General features: G+C 37.0%; 1 protein-coding gene across 8 annotated transcripts in view; it reads left to right on the top strand.

The window, feature by feature from the left end:
* LOC137138088 (Fc receptor-like protein 5) overlaps nt 1–18904 on the top strand; it is a 48509-nt gene that overhangs the window by 8982 nt on the left and 20623 nt on the right. For 5 of the 8 annotated variants that reach the window (XM_067525001.1, XM_067525002.1, XM_067525004.1 and 2 more), the window contains exons 2-15: nt 1564–1656; nt 2111–2143; nt 3326–3601; nt 4617–4880; nt 5149–5424; nt 6292–6555; nt 6829–7104; nt 7977–8222; nt 8713–9006; nt 9968–10231; nt 10506–10790; nt 11663–11908; nt 12399–12692; nt 13456–13716. In XM_067525001.1, the coding sequence (XP_067381102.1) occupies nt 1620–1656; nt 2111–2143; nt 3326–3601; nt 4617–4880; nt 5149–5424; nt 6292–6555; nt 6829–7104; nt 7977–8222; nt 8713–9006; nt 9968–10231; nt 10506–10790; nt 11663–11908; nt 12399–12692; nt 13456–13716 (3316 nt within the window). In that variant the 5' untranslated portion in view covers nt 1564–1619. The remainder of the gene's footprint in view (nt 1–1563; nt 1657–2110; nt 2144–3325; nt 3602–4616; nt 4881–5148; nt 5425–6291; nt 6556–6828; nt 7105–7976; nt 8223–8712; nt 9007–9967; nt 10232–10505; nt 10791–11662; nt 11909–12398; nt 12693–13455; nt 13717–18904) is intronic. The other 3 variants (XM_067525003.1, XM_067525007.1, XM_067525006.1) reach the window with 3 other exon arrangements.

Genomic DNA, 18904 nt, shown 5'->3' on the forward strand with positions numbered 1-18904 from the left:
TAAATGAGATCTGCAATTTGGATTTTATGATCCTGGTTCAGGTTCAAAACACACTGCATTCCTGAAACAATGACACAGGCAGTGTACTGCTAACACACTGCAGTGAATAAGTCTGACACTTTGAATCCCTACATCTGTACAAGTTTCTGGCAGTATTTAAAGATTCTTTCAGTTCTTGAGATAAAGTTTCATTGTTCAAAGTTTGTCTTATTTTAGCAAAGCTGCTGCTTTTTTGTCCTCATGTTCAATCTTATATTTACAGTTTATGTTGTAGCATGTGCCATCTTTTATTGTTGCTTTTTATCACTTTTAATCTTTACTGATTTGCAGTAATGTGTGCGTCGTTTAGTTGGTAGTGAGGTTTCACATGTGGCACAGACACAAGTGATGGTAGGTGGGTTTTCCTTTCCCCTCTAAAGATCGTGCACTGAGGTCAAGGTCTTTCTCTGTCATTTCTTCACTGAAAATGAACAATTGCATTGTTTCTAAAACTATTTTTAAAGCAGAAGTCATGTTTTATAATTTAAAGCAAATGACCTGAAAGTTTAGCGAAATAACCTGTTATGTAAAAACCATTATGTTACAAAAATGTGCTTTTTTAAAATGTATATTAATTACTATATATGTCTTTGATTCACACTTAGTTCAGTTTGTAGCACTGATAAAAATAAAACGGCACGTTTGACACCTCCTCCTTCTGCTCTGGTGTGAAACTGTTTCTTGGTACGACAGCAACACGTCTTTATGTGTAAAAAGGAACTGAAAACTTGTTTGTTTCAGCTGCTACAGTTTGTTTCTTCATAGACTCCAATTGCCAAAAGGTGCATAAACTAATGCTGCAACAACAGTTTGCTTTGATTTGAAGGTTTTGTAATAGATCTGTAAATGTATAATATTTCCATAATATATTTAAAGTAAATGCTAAAGTTATTGTAGCAACATGAGGTGAAACAAACTACAGTTTCCACTTAAATTACAACCATATGTTCTCAATTTTTCCAGCTTGCAGCTCACAGGCCACTTGAAACACGTAATGTCCTGAAAGAGAAAGACGTCCCCACGACTGTTATTTCAGGACATTTAGCAACAAATTCTGCTGTTATGTTGCCATTTCTCTGCACCACACCTCAGACTGAAACTTCTAATCATAGTTTTTGACACTGACATTGACATATCCCAATAAACAATAAAATTATTTTTGAGTCTAGAAACACAGCTCATCAGAATACGGTATGGTAATAAGGTTTGCTACAGTAACTCATGTCATATGATGAAATTCAATTATTTTATAAATGTGAAGATCTTTATAATAAAATCATTTTTTTATTTTATTTTTTAAGGACCAGTAAAAATGTTCGTGCATTAAACAAGTTAATGTATATTAGTGGTGAACAGGAAGTGTGAATGTGCAGTAAATATGTTAAAACTGTGGTAGATGACTGAGTGTTCCACATAAAAAGGAAGGAAAACAGAGAGGCTGTACTTTTTTGTGATGCATATATATAAAACCTAACTTCTCTTTATTCTTTCTGTCTTTGCTGTGTTACATATTTGAATGTAAAGTACAAACATTATCAGAATCAGAGCAGCAGAGTGACAGTGATGGTCTGCATGTGAAGATGGGACACACTTTGTTCTGTGTACTGTCATTATTCTGTGAGTACATCAGTGACTTTCTATCAATCTATTGACTTTCAGAGACAAACTCATGTTTTCTTTTTATGGTAGTTTTCTATCTAACTTTATAGTTTAATAAGTGTCATGTTGGTTGTTGATCTGTCTTGGTTCAGGGAGGAGAACTGAGCTAAATACACTAGTGGACAATTATCTTTGTACAATGTGATAGTTTCTGCTGTAAGCTAAACTACTGTTATATCTGTAGATTTTGAGGGTAAATAATTTCGGAATTTCTAGCTGAATTATAGGTCTTTATTTTAAAATGTGCTCCCAGTTTCTTTGTTTTCTTTACAACATACATAATGTATGTTTGTTGATAAACAATAACAGACTCTTTTAAAATTCTCTGCATTTTAAAAATGCATTCGTTAATTATGATTTTAAGTTTCTGTCACATCGATCGTGTCTGATGTGGTTTTTATTTTTATTTTAGTGTTAAGTGCACTCATCCATGGAAATGCTGAAGGTAACAATTGTCCTTTTCTATTTCCTTCCAGTTGACATGATATTAGATATAATATTTCAACAAATATGACCACTCTGTGGTAACATTATACTTGATGTTTGAACAGAAATGATCAGATTTGTGCCCAAATTTTTCTTGAATAGAATTTGTTTTGCTATTTAACATTTGTGGGCAGTTTTTTATTTATGTTTATGTATATAAACAAAATTATTGACCTTACAGGGCAAATTATATAAGCATCATTTAGATGTGTTTATTTTGCACATTTATCTGATCATTTTAACCAGGGGCAGCTGTAGCTCAGTTGGTAAACGCAGTCATCCACGGACCACAGAGTTTGTTTGGTTTGATCCCCGGCCCTGGCTATATGTCGAAGTGTCCCTGGGCAAGACACTGAACCCCTAACAGCCCATTCCTCTCCCTAGCTGTGCAGTGCCGGTCCAAGCCCAGTAGAAAATGGGGAGGGTTGTGTCAGGAAGGGCATCCGGCGTAAAAACTGTGCGGACAATGATCCGCTGTGGCGACCCTGAACTCACAGGAAAAAAAAAAATTCTGATCATGTTAACAGGACAAAATGATGATCAAATGGAGAGAGCTGCTAATTCCAATGAGAGGAATGAATCAACCAGAGATACAGCAGAGTCAAATGCAACAGTTCCTGCTGAATATCTTAATTCATTAATTGTTACATATCAGTATCCAGTTTGTGAAAGAATTCACTAAAATTCACTAAAAGCTCAAACAGTTTAAATTGGAAATGTTTTATGTTCAGTTGAGGAAGAAAAGTATTTTGCAGCTCCAGTGATTCCGTGTATTTTATAAGTATGTGAATCTTTCTAGAAAGATCAACACCAATGTTAAAAAAAAAATGTTCCTCATTTGGTGTTTGATGATTTTGTTGTCTAACATTCAGTGAATCCCTGCGTTTGTTAACTTTGTATAAACAACAATTTAAATGCAGGAAAAAACTCAGCTCATTGGTAGTTTGGAGTCAATGTGTTAATCTTTTATGATATTTTATAAATATGTGGCAACAATGAGGCAAAGATGGTTGAAACCAGATAATTTAAAACATTCTATCCACATGTTGGTTTTTATTGTATAAAAATGTTAATAAATGTTTTGTGGCACATTTATTACAAAAATTGTTTTGTTGTATTGTTGTCATTGTCATTTAAACAGAACCTGGGTCTAAGGCAACTCTGACAGCAGACAAGACCACCATACCAGTAGGGGGCAATGTGACACTGAGCTGCTCTGTGGACGGATCTGATGACTGGACATTTTACTTTTACAGAAAAATGTCAGATTCTTCTCAACCTCAGACTATGAACAATAATGGACCATGGTCTGGAACCATTGGTCCCTCAGAAGGAGGTCTTTACTTCTGCAGAGGAGGAAGAGGAGATCCACTGATCTTCACATCAAACAGCAGTGAACTCAGGATTAAGAAAACTGGTTTGTTTTTTAGTTTAATTAATAAAAATAAGTTTCAGTGACTGAATTAGTCACTGAAATAGGACATTTATTTCTATCATTGAAGTATTTATTTACTGTTCAAATAATCTTAAACTGTCTAAAGCCTGGAAGACGTCTGTTTGTAGTGAATGAAGGACGTCATCACAGTTTCTCCTACTTTCTTTTACAATTACAATTAGAATTACATCAAGGTAGGAATGTAGTATTTGTTAGATTGATAGATTTTAATGTTAGTTATTGTCGGGTGACCTGTTCAACATCTGAACACGTGACCTGTGAGTGCAGCTGTATTTGTGGATTTAATTATTAATTCTTTATTAAATTGTACATTTCCTCAAGTTTTCAAAGATGAGTGTTTATACAGCAACATTGTAACTAAACAGTGAAAATATTAAGAAAAGCTCAGAATCATGATCACATCAACTCTGAAGTCGGCAGAAAAGCCGGCTGATATTTAAAAGGAGTTTTACAAGCTACATGAGATAAACAAGCAGACTTCTGGTTAAATGACATAAATACAAATATAGTAAGAAGCTGTTTATTAAGATCAAAGCCTGTTCAACATGTGAACAAATGAGCTGTGAGTGCAGTAACACACTACGTACTGTGAGTACTGTCATATTTGAGAATGACATGGGATTATAGTCACAGAAAACATTGTCTCTTTATTCAGAGCACAACAGTTAAAGAAAACACATCACAATAAGAAGTTTTTGTACTTTATGAACAATACAAACAAGACTTCCAAGTTTAAAATGATTACAGGTGGTGTGAAACACACATAATCAGTGGAAAATACATCATTTCACTTTTCTTCCTTAAGGTGATGGATAATGTTAGTAATGTCCTTTTTGTTGCATTTGATTATTTTTGACAACATTTCAATGTTCTTATAAATAGCATCACTTATCACTTGTTAAATTATTAATACATTTACTGAAAATAACTGTCCATCTTTTAATTTTACTTATATTCGTACTTTTTATGTGAACAGCCGCCAGTGCATCTTTGACCCTGCATCAAACCTGGAATCAGATATTCAGTGGTGAGAGCATCACTCTCACATGTAACGTCCAGGGAGGTGGAGGAACTGAGTGGACGTATGAATGGACACCAGCCAAGTTAAACACACGTCCAACACACAATGAACACGTGATCGACAGAGCAACTGAGTCTGACAGTGGAAACTACAGGTGTCGGGGTAAAAAGGACTTTTCCTTAACAGAGTGGAGTAATGTCCTCACATTAACCATATCAGGTAGGTTGGATGTTTTATATTCATATGAAAATGTTCTGTTTTATAATGGTTTTATAATTATAATTTTTATAAATATTCTGCCTTCTTACTTCTTTAATAGAAGATGAAGAAAGAAAGAAGATTAAAAACTAAATAAATAAATAATTTTTTGTAATTTTAATAATTTCAAGTATTTAGTCTAAAGTGTTTAACATATTGAAATCACTTTGCTGTATGAAATGAATTTCTTCTAATTTAAATGTTTTCTGTTTTGCTCTAAATTGAACAGCAGATAAACCCAAACCCACTCTGACAGCAGACAAGAAAACCATACGAGCAGGAGAGAGTGTGACACTGACCTGCTCTGTGGACGGATCTGATGGCTGGAAATTTTACTGGTACAGACGTTTGTCAGACTCCTCTGGACATGAGAACATGAACAATAATGGACCATGGGACAGAGTCAGCGTTATCTCAGAAGTAGGTCTTCACTCCTGCAGAGGAGGGAGAGGAGATCCACTGTTCATCACAGACTTCAGCAATGAAGTCAGGATTGAGAAAATTGGTGAGTTTAGTGATTTGTTCTTTAAAAACATAAATGAAATATGTGTATCTGTTTATCAGCAGTGTAGAAAAAGACACATTTTGGTACCAACAGTAAAAACAACATTATCAGAAAGATGATTATAGACCAGTAGCTGCTATTGTTATGTAGAAGAACAGATTATCTGAGCGCAAGTTTTTCCTCCTTTTTCAGTATCATTAAGCCTTTTAGATTTTCTTATTTCAGATTTAAAATAGTTAAAGTGTGTTTTAAACTTTTATTGAATAAGTCAAAGGGTGAGAGTCATTAAGTGTATTTACTCCACTTGTGATTTTTCTGCTCTAAATGTAAAATAATCACTGGTTAAGTGTTTTTAATAAACCCAAAATCAACATGATTGTTTAAATTGTAAGAATCATTTACTGAGTAGTTAGAATCTTTTAACTGATCGGCTGGTACAGTGAGCTCCAATTTAGCTACAGATGATTCTCACACTATTTGTCCAAAACAAAGTCTGTAACTTTAACTCATTTTTGTTACAAACAAATGTTAATTTTGAACTGAGTTTTTAGTCAAAAAAAAAAATATAACTGTCACCACAATGAAGTTGATTCCTATTAGAAATGTCAGTAAAATGACAACATGTTTCTGTTGATCAGCATCTTAACTCTGTGTGTTTTATGTGAACAGTTCCCACTAAGGTCACTGTGAGCAGACGACCCAGCTGGTCTCACATTTACAGTGGAGAGAAGATCACTGTCACATGTCAGATTGAGGGAGGAACTGAGTGGACGTATGAATGGACACCTTGTCTGGTGTCTATTGATACGTCCACTCAACTGTCCATCTTTTAATTTTACTTATATTCTTACTTTTTAATGTGAACAGCTGCCAGTGCATCTTTGACCCTGCAACAAAACTGGAATCAGATATTCAGTGGTGAGAGCATCACTCTCACATGTGACATCCAGGGAGGTGGAGGAACTGAGTGGACGTATGAATGGACACCAGCCAAGTTAAACACACCTCCAACACAAAATAAACACGTGATCGACAGAGCAACTGAGTCTGACAGTGGAAATTACTGGTGTCGGGGTAAAAAGGACTTTTCCTTAACAGAGTGGAGTAATGTCCTCACATTAACCATATCAGGTAGGTTGGATGTTTTATATTCATATGAAAATTTTCTGTTTTATAATGGTTTTATTTATATAAGCAAACACACTTTTTTTATAAATATTCTGCCTTCTTATTCTTTAATAGAAAATAAAGAAGAAAGAAAGAAGATAAAAAACTAAACAAATAAATAATTTTTTGTCATTTCAAGTGTTTAGTTTAAACTGTTAAACATATTGAAATCACTTTGCTGTATGAAATTATTTTCTTCTAATTTACATGTTTTCTGTTTTGCTCTAAATTGAACAGCAGATAAACCCAAACCCACTCTGACAGCAGACAAGAAAACCATACGAGCAGGAGAGAGAGTGACACTGACCTGCTCTGTGGACGGATCTGATGGCTGGAAATTTTACTGGTACAGACGTTTGTCAGACTCCTCTGGACATGAGAACATGAACAATAATGGACCATGGGACAGAGTCAGCGTTATCTCAGAAGTAGGTCTTTACTCCTGCAGAGGAGGGAGAGGAGATCCACTGTTCTTCACAGAATTCAGCAATGAAGTCAGGATTGAGAAAATTGGTGAGTTTAGTGATTTGTTCTTTAAAAACATGTTCTTTAATCTGTTTATCAGCAGTGTAGAAAAGACACATTTTAATGCCAACAGCAAAAACTTTAACAGAAAAATAATTATGTACCAGTAGCTCTTATTGTTCTCATGACGTTGATCCTTCATGTTGTTCACAGGTTCTACTTAAAAGTGGAACATTCTTCATGAGATTTTTTTATTTATCCTAAAGATGAGCAGGTTATCTGGTTGTTGGAGTGTATTTAAACATTTCTCCTCCATCAGTATCACTCAGACCTTTAGAGTTTGTCAGATTTGAAATAGTTGAAGTGTTTTTTAAACTTTTATGGAATAAATCAAAGGGTGAGAGTCATTGTCTCCTGAGTGTATCTACTCCACTTGTGACTCTTCTCTTATCTGATCTAAATATCAGTGAATACTTTCATCATTTCACTCTTTCCACTGATGTGCTGGTACAGAAAGTTAAGACACAGCTACAGATGATTCTCACACTGTTTGTCCAAACAACAAGGGACAAACATCCTGTTCTGTCTGCTCAGTGTAAATATCTGGACAAAGTAGTATGTTGGAGACCTGCTGTCTCCCTCTGTGGGATTCATTTCAGCTGCTGCTGCTAAACAAACTTCTTTTATCTCTGGACAAAGTGCTGAGTTAATCCACAATTGTTCCTTAATTAAAACATTATTTGATGTAGTTTTACTTGTTTGTAACTTGAACTAAATTTGTTATCAATGACTGTTGAGCCGTTTGTTTGTTGTGTATTTGAGCAAATAACATAAATCAAGTTCTTACTGTGAGACAGAAAAGCTGATTATCATTCACAACCTTCTATTAGTTTACTAACTGTTGTTTCTCATGTGAACAGTTGTGAGCAGACGACCCAGCTGGTCTCCGATTTACAGTGGAGAGAAGATCACTGTCACATGTCAGATTGAGGGAGGAACTGAGTGGACGTATGAATGGACACCAGCCAAGTTAAACACACGTCCAACACACAATGAACACGTGATCGACAGAGCAACTGAGTCTGACAGTGGAAACTACAGGTGTCGGGGTAAAAAGGACAATTACTTCACAGAGTGGAGTAATGTCCTCACATTAACCATATCAGGTAGGTTGGATGTTTTATATTCATATGAAAATGTTCTGTTTTATAATGTTTTTATTTAAATAAACAAACACTTCTTCAATGAATATTCTGTTCCTCTCTTCTATTTCTTTTTACTCCTTTAAAGTAACTTTTGAAATATAAAGTAAAATGTCCAGGAATGAACAGAGACAGCAGTAAACATTTGTCTGTTCATGACTGTTCCAGTCCTGTCCAGGAGATTCAATAACAAACGTTATTATTCTGCTGTAAGAGCAGAATTATAGAGAAGCAGATACTCTGCAGTGCAGCAGTGTAACTTTAAGAAGACAGTTGTTCAATGTAAAAGTACTAAGAAGACGAAAAAATATTATAATAAAATCTAATACAAATTTTATTATTTAAATAATTTTAAGCATTTAGTTTAAACTGTTAAACATATTGAAATCACTTTGCTGTATGAAATGATTTGCTTCTAATTTACATGTTTTCTGTTTTGTTCTAAATTGAACAGCAGATAAACCCAAACCCACTCTGACAGCAGACAAGACAACCATACAAGCAGGAGAGAGAGTGACATTGACCTGCTCTGTGGACAGATGGGTTGGCTGGACATTTTACTGGTACAGACGTTTGTCAGACTCCTCTGGACGTGAGGACATGAACAATAATGGACCATGGTACAGAGTCAGAGTTATCTCAGAAGGAGGTCTTTACTCCTGCAGAGGAGGGAGAGGAGGGAGAGGAGGGAGAGGAGATCCACTGTTCTTCACAAAATTCAGCAATGAAGTCAGGATTGAGAAAATTGGTGAGTTTAGTGATTTGTTCTTAAAAAACATAAATTAAATATGTTTATCTGTTTATCAGCAGTGTAGAAAAAGACACATTTTGGTACCAACAGTAAAAAGAACATTATCAGAAAGATGATCATGGACCAGTAGCTGCTATTGTTATGTAGAAGAACAGATTATCTGAGTGCAAGTTTTTTCTCCTCCTTCAGTATCACTCAGACCTTCAGAGTTTGTCAGATTTGAAATAGTTGAAGTGTTTTTTAAACTTTTATGGAATAAATCAAAGGGTGAGAGTCATTGTCTGCTGAGTGTATTTCCTCCACTTGTGACTCTTCTCTTATCTGATCTAAATATCAGTGAATACTTTCATCATTTCACTCTTTCCACTGATGTGCTGGTAAAGAAAGTTAAGACACAGCTACAGATGATTCTCACACTGTTTGTCCAAACAACAAGGGACAAACATCCTGTTCTGTCTGCTCAGTGTAAATATCAGGACAAAGACTAGTAGTATGTTGGAGACCTGCTGTCACGATCTGTGGGATTCATTTCAGCTGCTGCTACACAAACATGTAATAACACATTATTACATGTGTTTTCATTTTGTTTGGAACTTGAACTAGTTTTGTTAAAAATGGCTGTGTACTTGATTTTGTGTTGTTTATTTGACCTCATTCCCAACAACAGCACAATGAAGTTGATTCCTATTAGAAATGTCAGTAAAATGACAACATGTTTCTGTTGATCAGCATCTTAACTCTGTGTGTTTTATGTGAACAGTTCCCACTAAGGTCACTGTGAGCAGACGACCCAGCTGGTCTCACATTTACAGTGGAGAGAAGATCACTGTCACATGTCAGATTGAGGGAGGAACTGAGTGGACGTATGAATGGACACCTTGTCTGGTGTCTATTGATACGTCCACTCAACTGTCCATCTTTTAATTTTACTTATATTCTTACTTTTTAATGTGAACAGCTGCCAGTGCATCTTTGACCCTGCAACAAAACTGGAATCAGATATTCAGTGGTGAGAGCATCACTCTCACATGTGACATCCAGGGAGGTGGAGGAACTGAGTGGACGTATGAATGGACACCAGCCAAGTTAAACACACCTCCAACACAAAATAAACACGTGATCGACAGAGCAACTGAGTCTGACAGTGGAAACTACAGGTGTCGGGGTAAAAAGGACAATTACTTCACAGAGTGGAGTAATGTCCTCACATTAACCATATCAGGTAGGTTGGATGTTTTATATTCATATGAAAATTTTCTGTTTTATAATGGTTTTATTTATATAAGCAAACACACTTTTTTTTATAAATATTCTGCCTTCTTATTCTTTAATAGAAAATAAAGAAGAAAGAAAGAAGATAAAAAACTAAATAAATAAATAATTTTTTGTCATTTCAAGTGTTTAGTTTAAACTGTTAAACATATTGAAATCACTTTGCTGTATGAAATTATTTTCTTCTAATTTACATGTTTTCTGTTTTGCTCTAAATTGAACAGCAGATAAACCCAAACCCACTCTGACAGCAGACAAGAAAACCATACGAGCAGGAGAGAGAGTGACACTGACCTGCTCTGTGGACAGATGGGATGGCTGGACATTTTACTGGTACAGACGTTTGTCAGACTCCTCTGGACGTGAGGACATGAACAATAATGGACCATGGGACAGAGTCAGCGTTATCTCAGAAGTAGGTCTTTACTCCTGCAGAGGAGGGAGAGGAGGGAGAGGAGATCCACTGTTCTTCACAGAATTCAGCAATGAAGTCAGGATTGAGAAAATTGGTGAGTTTAGTGATTTGTTCTTTAAAAACATGTTCTTTAATCTGTTTATCAGCAGTGTAGAAAAGACACATTTTAATGCCAACAGCAAAAACTTTAACAGAAAAATAATTATGTACCAGTAGCTCTTATTGTTCTCATGACGTTGATCCTTCATGTTGTTCACAGGTTCTACTTAAAAGTGGAACATTCTTCATGAGATTTTTTTATTTATCCTAAAGATGAGCAGGTTATCTGGTTGTTGGAGTGTATTTAAACATTTCTCCTCCATCAGTATCACTCAGACCTTTAGAGTTTGTCAGATTTGAAATAGTTGAAGTGTTTTTTAAACTTTTATGGAATAAATCAAAGGGTGAGAGTCATTGTCTCCTGAGTGTATCTACTCCACTTGTGACTCTTCTCTTATCTGATCTAAATATCAGTGAATACTTTCATCATTTCACTCTTTCCACTGATGTGCTGGTACAGAAAGTTAAGACACAGCTACAGATGATTCTCACACTGTTTGTCCAAACAACAAGGGACAAACATCCTGTTCTGTCTGCTCAGTGTAAATATCTGGACAAAGTAGTATGTTGGAGACCTGCTGTCTCCCTCTGTGGGATTCATTTCAGCTGCTGCTGCTAAACAAACTTCTTTTATCTCTGGACAAAGTGCTGAGTTAATCCACAATTGTTCCTTAATTAAAACATTATTTGATGTAGTTTTACTTGTTTGTAACTTGAACTAAATTTGTTATCAATGACTGTTGAGCCGTTTGTTTGTTGTGTATTTGAGCAAATAACATAAATCAAGTTCTTACTGTGAGACAGAAAAGCTGATTATCATTCACAACCTTCTATTAGTTTACTAACTGTTGTTTCTCATGTGAACAGTTGTGAGCAGACGACCCAGCTGGTCTCCGATTTACAGTGGAGAGAAGATCACTGTCACATGTCAGATTGAGGGAGGAACTGAGTGGACGTATGAATGGACACCAGCCAAGTTAAACACACGTCCAACACACAATGAACACGTGATCGACAGAGCAACTGAGTCTGACAGTGGAAACTACAGGTGTCGGGGTAAAAAGGACAATTACTTCACAGAGTGGAGTAATGTCCTCACATTAACCATATCAGGTAGGTTGGATGTTTTATATTCATATGAAAATGTTCTGTTTTATAATGTTTTTATTTAAATAAACAAACACTTCTTCAATGAATATTCTGTTCCTCTCTTCTATTTCTTTTTACTCCTTTAAAGTAACTTTTGAAATATAAAGTAAAATGTCCAGGAATGAACAGAGACAGCAGTAAACATTTGTCTGTTCATGACTGTTCCAGTCCTGTCCAGGAGATTCAATAACAAACGTTATTATTCTGCTGTAAGAGCAGAATTATAGAGAAGCAGATACTCTGCAGTGCAGCAGTGTAACTTTAAGAAGACAGTTGTTCAATGTAAAAGTACTAAGAAGACGAAAAAATATTATAATAAAATCTAATACAAATTTTATTATTTAAATAATTTTAAGCATTTAGTTTAAACTGTTAAACATATTGAAATCACTTTGCTGTATGAAATGATTTGCTTCTAATTTACATGTTTTCTGTTTTGTTCTAAATTGAACAGCAGATAAACCCAAACCCACTCTGACAGCAGACAAGACAACCATACAAGCAGGAGAGAGAGTGACATTGACCTGCTCTGTGGACAGATGGGTTGGCTGGACATTTTACTGGTACAGACGTTTGTCAGACTCCTCTGGACGTGAGGACATGAACAATAATGGACCATGGTACAGAGTCAGAGTTATCTCAGAAGGAGGTCTTTACTCCTGCAGAGGAGGGAGAGGAGGGAGAGGAGGGAGAGGAGATCCACTGTTCTTCACAAAATTCAGCAATGAAGTCAGGATTGAGAAAATTGGTGAGTTTAGTGATTTGTTCTTAAAAAACATAAATTAAATATGTTTATCTGTTTATCAGCAGTGTAGAAAAAGACACATTTTGGTACCAACAGTAAAAAGAACATTATCAGAAAGATGATCATGGACCAGTAGCTGCTATTGTTATGTAGAAGAACAGATTATCTGAGTGCAAGTTTTTTCTCCTCCTTCAGTATCACTCAGACCTTCAGAGTTTGTCAGATTTGAAATAGTTGAAGTGTTTTTTAAACTTTTATGGAATAAATCAAAGGGTGAGAGTCATTGTCTGCTGAGTGTATTTCCTCCACTTGTGACTCTTCTCTTATCTGATCTAAATATCAGTGAATACTTTCATCATTTCACTCTTTCCACTGATGTGCTGGTAAAGAAAGTTAAGACACAGCTACAGATGATTCTCACACTGTTTGTCCAAACAACAAGGGACAAACATCCTGTTCTGTCTGCTCAGTGTAAATATCAGGACAAAGACTAGTAGTATGTTGGAGACCTGCTGTCACGATCTGTGGGATTCATTTCAGCTGCTGCTACACAAACATGTAATAACACATTATTACATGTGTTTTCATTTTGTTTGGAACTTGAACTAGTTTTGTTAAAAATGGCTGTGTACTTGATTTTGTGTTGTTTATTTGACCTCATTCCCAACAACAGCACAATGAAGTTGATTCCTATTAGAAATGTCAGTAAAATGACAACATGTTTCTGTTGATCAGCATCTTAACTCTGTGTGTTTTATGTGAACAGTTCCCACTAAGGTCACTGTGAGCAGACGACCCAGCTGGTCTCACATTTACAGAGGAGAGAAGATCACTGTCACATGTCAGATTGAGGGAGGAACTGAGTGGACGTATGAATGGACACCAGCCAAGTTAAACACACCTCCAACACACAATGAACACGTGATCGACAGAGCAACTGAGTCTGACAGTGGAAATTACTGGTGTCGGGGTAAAAAGGACTTTTCCTTAACAGAGTGGAGTAATGTCCTCACATTAACCATATCAGGTAGGTTGGATGTTTTATATTCATATGAAAATGGTTTCATGTGTTTCATCACTTAAACAATTCCAAACACTTCTGAAAATACTGAAACTCTGGCCCGGCAGCACGGTGGTGCAGTGGTTAGCACTGCTGCCTCACAGCTAAAAGGTCTGTGGTTCAACTCCAGCTGCTTGCTGCAGCCTTTCTGTGTGGAGTTTGCATGTTCTCCCTGTGCTTGTGCTGGTTTCCTCACACAGTCCAAATTCAATTTTCAATTAAATTCAATTCAACTTTATTTATATAGCGCCAATTTACAACAAAGTAATCTCAAGGCACTTTACAGAATAAAGTCCAGAAAAAAAAGAGTACACAAGTATGTAGAAGCAACCCAACAAATCCCCCATGAGCAAGCCCTAGGCAACAGTGGAGAGGAAAAACTCCCTTTAACGGGAGAAACCTCCAGCAGGACTAGCTCAGGGTGGGCAGCCATCTGCCTTGACCGGTTGGGGTGAGTGGAAAGTGAAGGGAGAAAAGAAAAGAACAACAAAAAGCAACAACAAAACGACAACAACAACAACAACAAAAATCACGACATCAAAAAGCAACAACAAAACAACAACAAAAAGCAACAACAAAACATTATACAGGTTGGTAGGACACAAAATTAATAGCATACAGTGGTGACAAATAAATGTATAGAGAAAAAGAGGAGGGGAGCTCATTGCACTTGCAGGAGTCCCCCAACACTCTAAACCTATAGCATCTTAAGTAGAAGCTAGTTCAGGTTGACTGAGCAGTTTTAACTATAAGCTTTATCAAAAAGGAAGGTTTTAAGCCTAGTCTTAAAAGTAGAGAGGGTGTCTGCCCCCCGAATTTGGATTGGAAGCTGGTTCCACAGGAGAGGAGCTTGATAGCTAAAGGCTCTGCCTCCCATTCTACTTTTGCAAACTCTGGGAACCACAAGTAGGCCTGTATTCTGGAAATGAATTGGTCTAATCGGGTGATACAGAACTATGAGATCTTTTAAATATGATGGAGCTTCACCATTAAGAGCTTTGTATGTAAGGAGGAGGGTTTTGAATTCTATTCTAAATTTTATAGGAAGCCAATAGAGAGAAGCTAGTGAAGGTGAAATATGATCTCTCTTCCCTAATCCAGTCAGCACTCTTGCTGCAGCATTTTGGATTAATTGAATGCTTTTTAGAACGTTATTAGGACACCCCAAGAGTCGGGAATTACAGTAGTCCAACCTAGAAGTAACAAATGCATGGACCAGTTTTTCGGCATCACTTTGAGACAGGATGCTTCTAATTTTAGCAATGTTCCGTAGGTGGAAGAAGGCTGTTCTAGAGATTTGTCTTATATGTGACGTAAACGCCAAATCCTGGTCTAAAATAACTGTAAGGTTTCACCGCAGTACTGGAGGCCAAAGTTATGTCATCTAAAGTAACTATATTGTTAGACAGCATATTTCTCATCTTTTTAGGCCCAAAGAGAATAATTTCAGTTTTGTCTGAATTTAGAAGTAGGAAATTGTAGGACATCCAGGTCTTTATGTCTTTTAGACATGCTTCAAGTTTGACTAAATGGTTAGTATCTTCTGGTTTCACAGATAAATAGAGCTGGGTATCATCTGCATAGCAGTGGAAGTTTATGGAATGTTTCATAATAATTTTGCCTAAAGGTGACATATACAGATTGAAAAGTATTGGTCCTAACACAGAGCCCTGTGGAACTCCATAACTAACCTTTGTGCAGAAAGAGGATTCATCATTAACATGAACAAGTTGGAATCTGTCTGACAGATAAGATTTAAACCAATGTAGTGTGGTTCCTTTAATCCCAAATCCATGTTCTAGTCTCTGTAATAAAATGTTGTGGTAAATGGTGTCAAATTTCAGCACTAAGGTCTAGTAAGATGAGTATGGACACAAGTCCATTATCTGAAGCCAGGAGAAGATCATTGGTGACTTTTACCAGTGCTGTTTCTGTACTATGATGAACTTTAAATCCTGACTGAAAGTCTTCATACAAATTATTCCTGTAAATGTGGTCACATAATTGTTTTGCAACTACTTTTTCAAGGATTTTAGAAATAAACTGGAGATTTGATATTGGTCTATAGTTGGCTAAATCACCTGGATCGAGACAAGGTTTTTTAAGTAATGGTTTGATTACAGCAACTTTATAGGCCTTTGCTACATAGCCAGTTTCTAAAGATAGGTTAATCAAATCTAATATGAACGTGTCTATTAAAGGTAGAACATCTTTAAGCAATTTGGTTGGAACGGGGTCTAAAAGACATGTTGTTAGTTTTGAGGAAGCGATAGTAGAACTTAGCTCAGTGAGATCTATGGGTGAAAAGCAGTCTAAGATGGATTGGGGCCTTATTGAAGATTCTAGACCTGTTGTACATGAAGATCTATCTGTAATATTTGTAGGGAGGATCTGGTGAATTTTTTTCCCTTATGGCTATAATTTTATTCATAAAGAAAGTCATGAAGTCATTACTGCTCAGAGTTAAGGGAATAGTAGGCTCAACAGAACTATGGCTCTTAGTCAGCCTGGCTACAGTGCTGAACAGAAACCGGGGGTTGTTCTTGTTTTCCTCTATTAGTGCGGAATAATATGCTGTTCTGGCATCACTGAGAGCTTTTTTGTACGTTTTTAAACTGTTTTTCCAGGCTAACCGGGATTCTTCTAAATTAGAGGAACGCCACTTCCACTCTAACTTTCGTGACGCCTGCTTTAAGGTGTGCATTTATGAATTGTACCATGGAGGTCGGCTCCTCTGATTCACTGCCTTCTTTTTCAGAGGGGCAACTGTATCTAGTATCATACGCAGTGAGGCTGCAGAATCGTCAACTAATAATCAATTTGTACAGGAGTTAGATGGCTACTCACCATAGTATTGACACATGGTGGTGAAAAAGATGAAGAAATAATTTCTTTGAATTTATTCACAGCATTTTCAGATAAACATCTGCTGTAGTGGAATTTTTCCCTAACTGCTGTATAGTCCATTATTGTAAATTCAAATGTTATTAGAAAATGGTCAGACAGAAGAGAATTATGAGGAAATACTATTAAATGCCATATCAATGCCATATGTAAGGACAAGGTCCAAGGTCTGACTAAAACAGTGAGTGGGTTTATTTACATTTTGGGAAAAACCAATTGAATCTAATAATGAATTAAACGCAGTGCTGAGGCAGTTACTGTTGCCATCTATATGAATGTTAAAGTCACCCACTATAATGACTTTATCTGTACTAAGAACTAATTCATATAGAAAATCAGAAAATGTAATCAAAAACTCTGAATAAGGGACTGGAGGATTTTACACTATAACAAATAATAGTGGTTTTTGAGTTTTACAGTTTGGGTGTGAAAGGCTAAGAGTAAGGCTCTTAAATGAGTTATGAGTATATTTAGGTTTAGGGTTTATTGATAAGCTAGAATGGAATATTGCTGCTACTCCTCCACCTCGGCCTGTGCTTCTAGGAACATGATAATTAATATGACTTGGGGGGGTTGACTCATTTAAACTGACATATTCTTCCTGCTGCAACCAAGTTTCAGTGAGAGAAAATAAATCAATTTGATGGTCATTTATCAAGTCATTTACTAAGATTTAGAAGAGAGAGATCTGATATTTAATAATCCACATTTAATAGTTTTGGGTTTTGGTTCAGTATGAGCAGTAGTCTTACCTTGTATTAGAATTTTATGATTAACTCCCCTTGTGTTCATTGTTGGTTTAAAACGTTTAGGTGGTCGTGGAACAGACAGTCTCTATGGGGCAAAGAGCAGTGTGGTTAAGATCATAACATTCAACAAAATAATAAAATTCCCTGGGTGAAAAATTAGAATCCATAAGAGCTGCATTTTGTCTGTTGGTAACGTCAGATTCTATAAATATCTCGGACTGTTTATACCTGTGGTTGTTGTCGGGTGTTGGAGCGGAGGATGCAGGACAGGTGAGCACATCGAAGCCACAGGTGTTTTCAATGGTCAGTCAGTCTCCGGAGACTGAGACGCTGTGGACAATGTTCTCAGTCAACATCCGTGATCACAGAAAGTTCGGGTGCAGTCCATCTTGCTTGAAGTACTGAGGACGATCCCAGAAAAGATTGAAATTGTCTACGTAAAAGAGTCCGTGTGCGGAGACTTGTGGTTGAAGCCATGTGTGCAGGCTGAGGAGTCTGGAGAACCAGCCAACACCGCGACCCAGCGTGGGAATTGGGCCGGAAATGAAGAACCGTCTGTCGTGGAAACTCTCCATTGAGTTGAAAAATGACACGAAGTCACGTTTCAGCAACTCAGACTGTTGGCGTTTGGTGTCATTTGTGCCAACGTGTATCACTACTTTTGTTGCTGTAGGATGTCTTTTAATCAGGTTTGGAAATTTCTCTGCTATGTCAGTGACTGTGGCTCCAGGAAAGCAAAACGTTTCAGCTGATTTTAAGCGGACTTCTCTAACGATGGAGTCGCCAATAATTAACATGGTCGGACCGGGAGGACGGTGCGGTGGAGAGGTGCGCCGAGGAGGAGCATGTGGATTCATCTCTGGAGGCATGGTGTTGGTGGCACGTCTGGTCTGGCGAGGCCCCGGCAGCATGCCCCGACCGCTCTGCCCTCGGGAGGTCGAGCCGTGTGGTATCTCATGGGGCAGGGAGTCACAGGGAACCGCCGCCGGGGAAGTCGGCCATTCCAGCTCCTCAAGAACAGTGAAACGGTTATCCATCTGGACCGGGGAAGGTGGTCCAATGGATTGGTTGACAAGATTAGCTGCAGCAGGTGTCGTCATGCATGTCAGGTTAACTCTAAATTACCTGTGTCTCTGTGTTGGCCCTGATCGAGGTGTAGCCCACCTCAGGACCCTGAACAGTGATTACAGATAATAAATGGATGATCTGGAGGAAAGTTAAATGTCCAGAAAAGAACACATAATATCAGAGTAACTCAAGATGAGCGTTTGCATTTGTGCCAACATGACATTGAATTTAGATTCTTCAAAGTTTGTTAGCAGACAGATTGAGGTGTTGGATAGTTATAGCTGGGACCAGGTTTCCAACCACTGACCCCGTGGTCCGTGAACAGCTGCCTTACTGACTGAGCCAAAGTTTCCTTTGACATCATATCTGATGATTCAAATGTCAAACATGTTTTTGTCCCAAGCAGCTGTACAGATGTAGCACCCTATGATGCA

This window comes from Channa argus, chromosome 12 (assembly GCF_033026475.1).
Source record: "Channa argus isolate prfri chromosome 12, Channa argus male v1.0, whole genome shotgun sequence".
In the NCBI taxonomy this organism is placed as follows: Eukaryota; Metazoa; Chordata; class Actinopteri; order Anabantiformes; family Channidae; genus Channa; species Channa argus.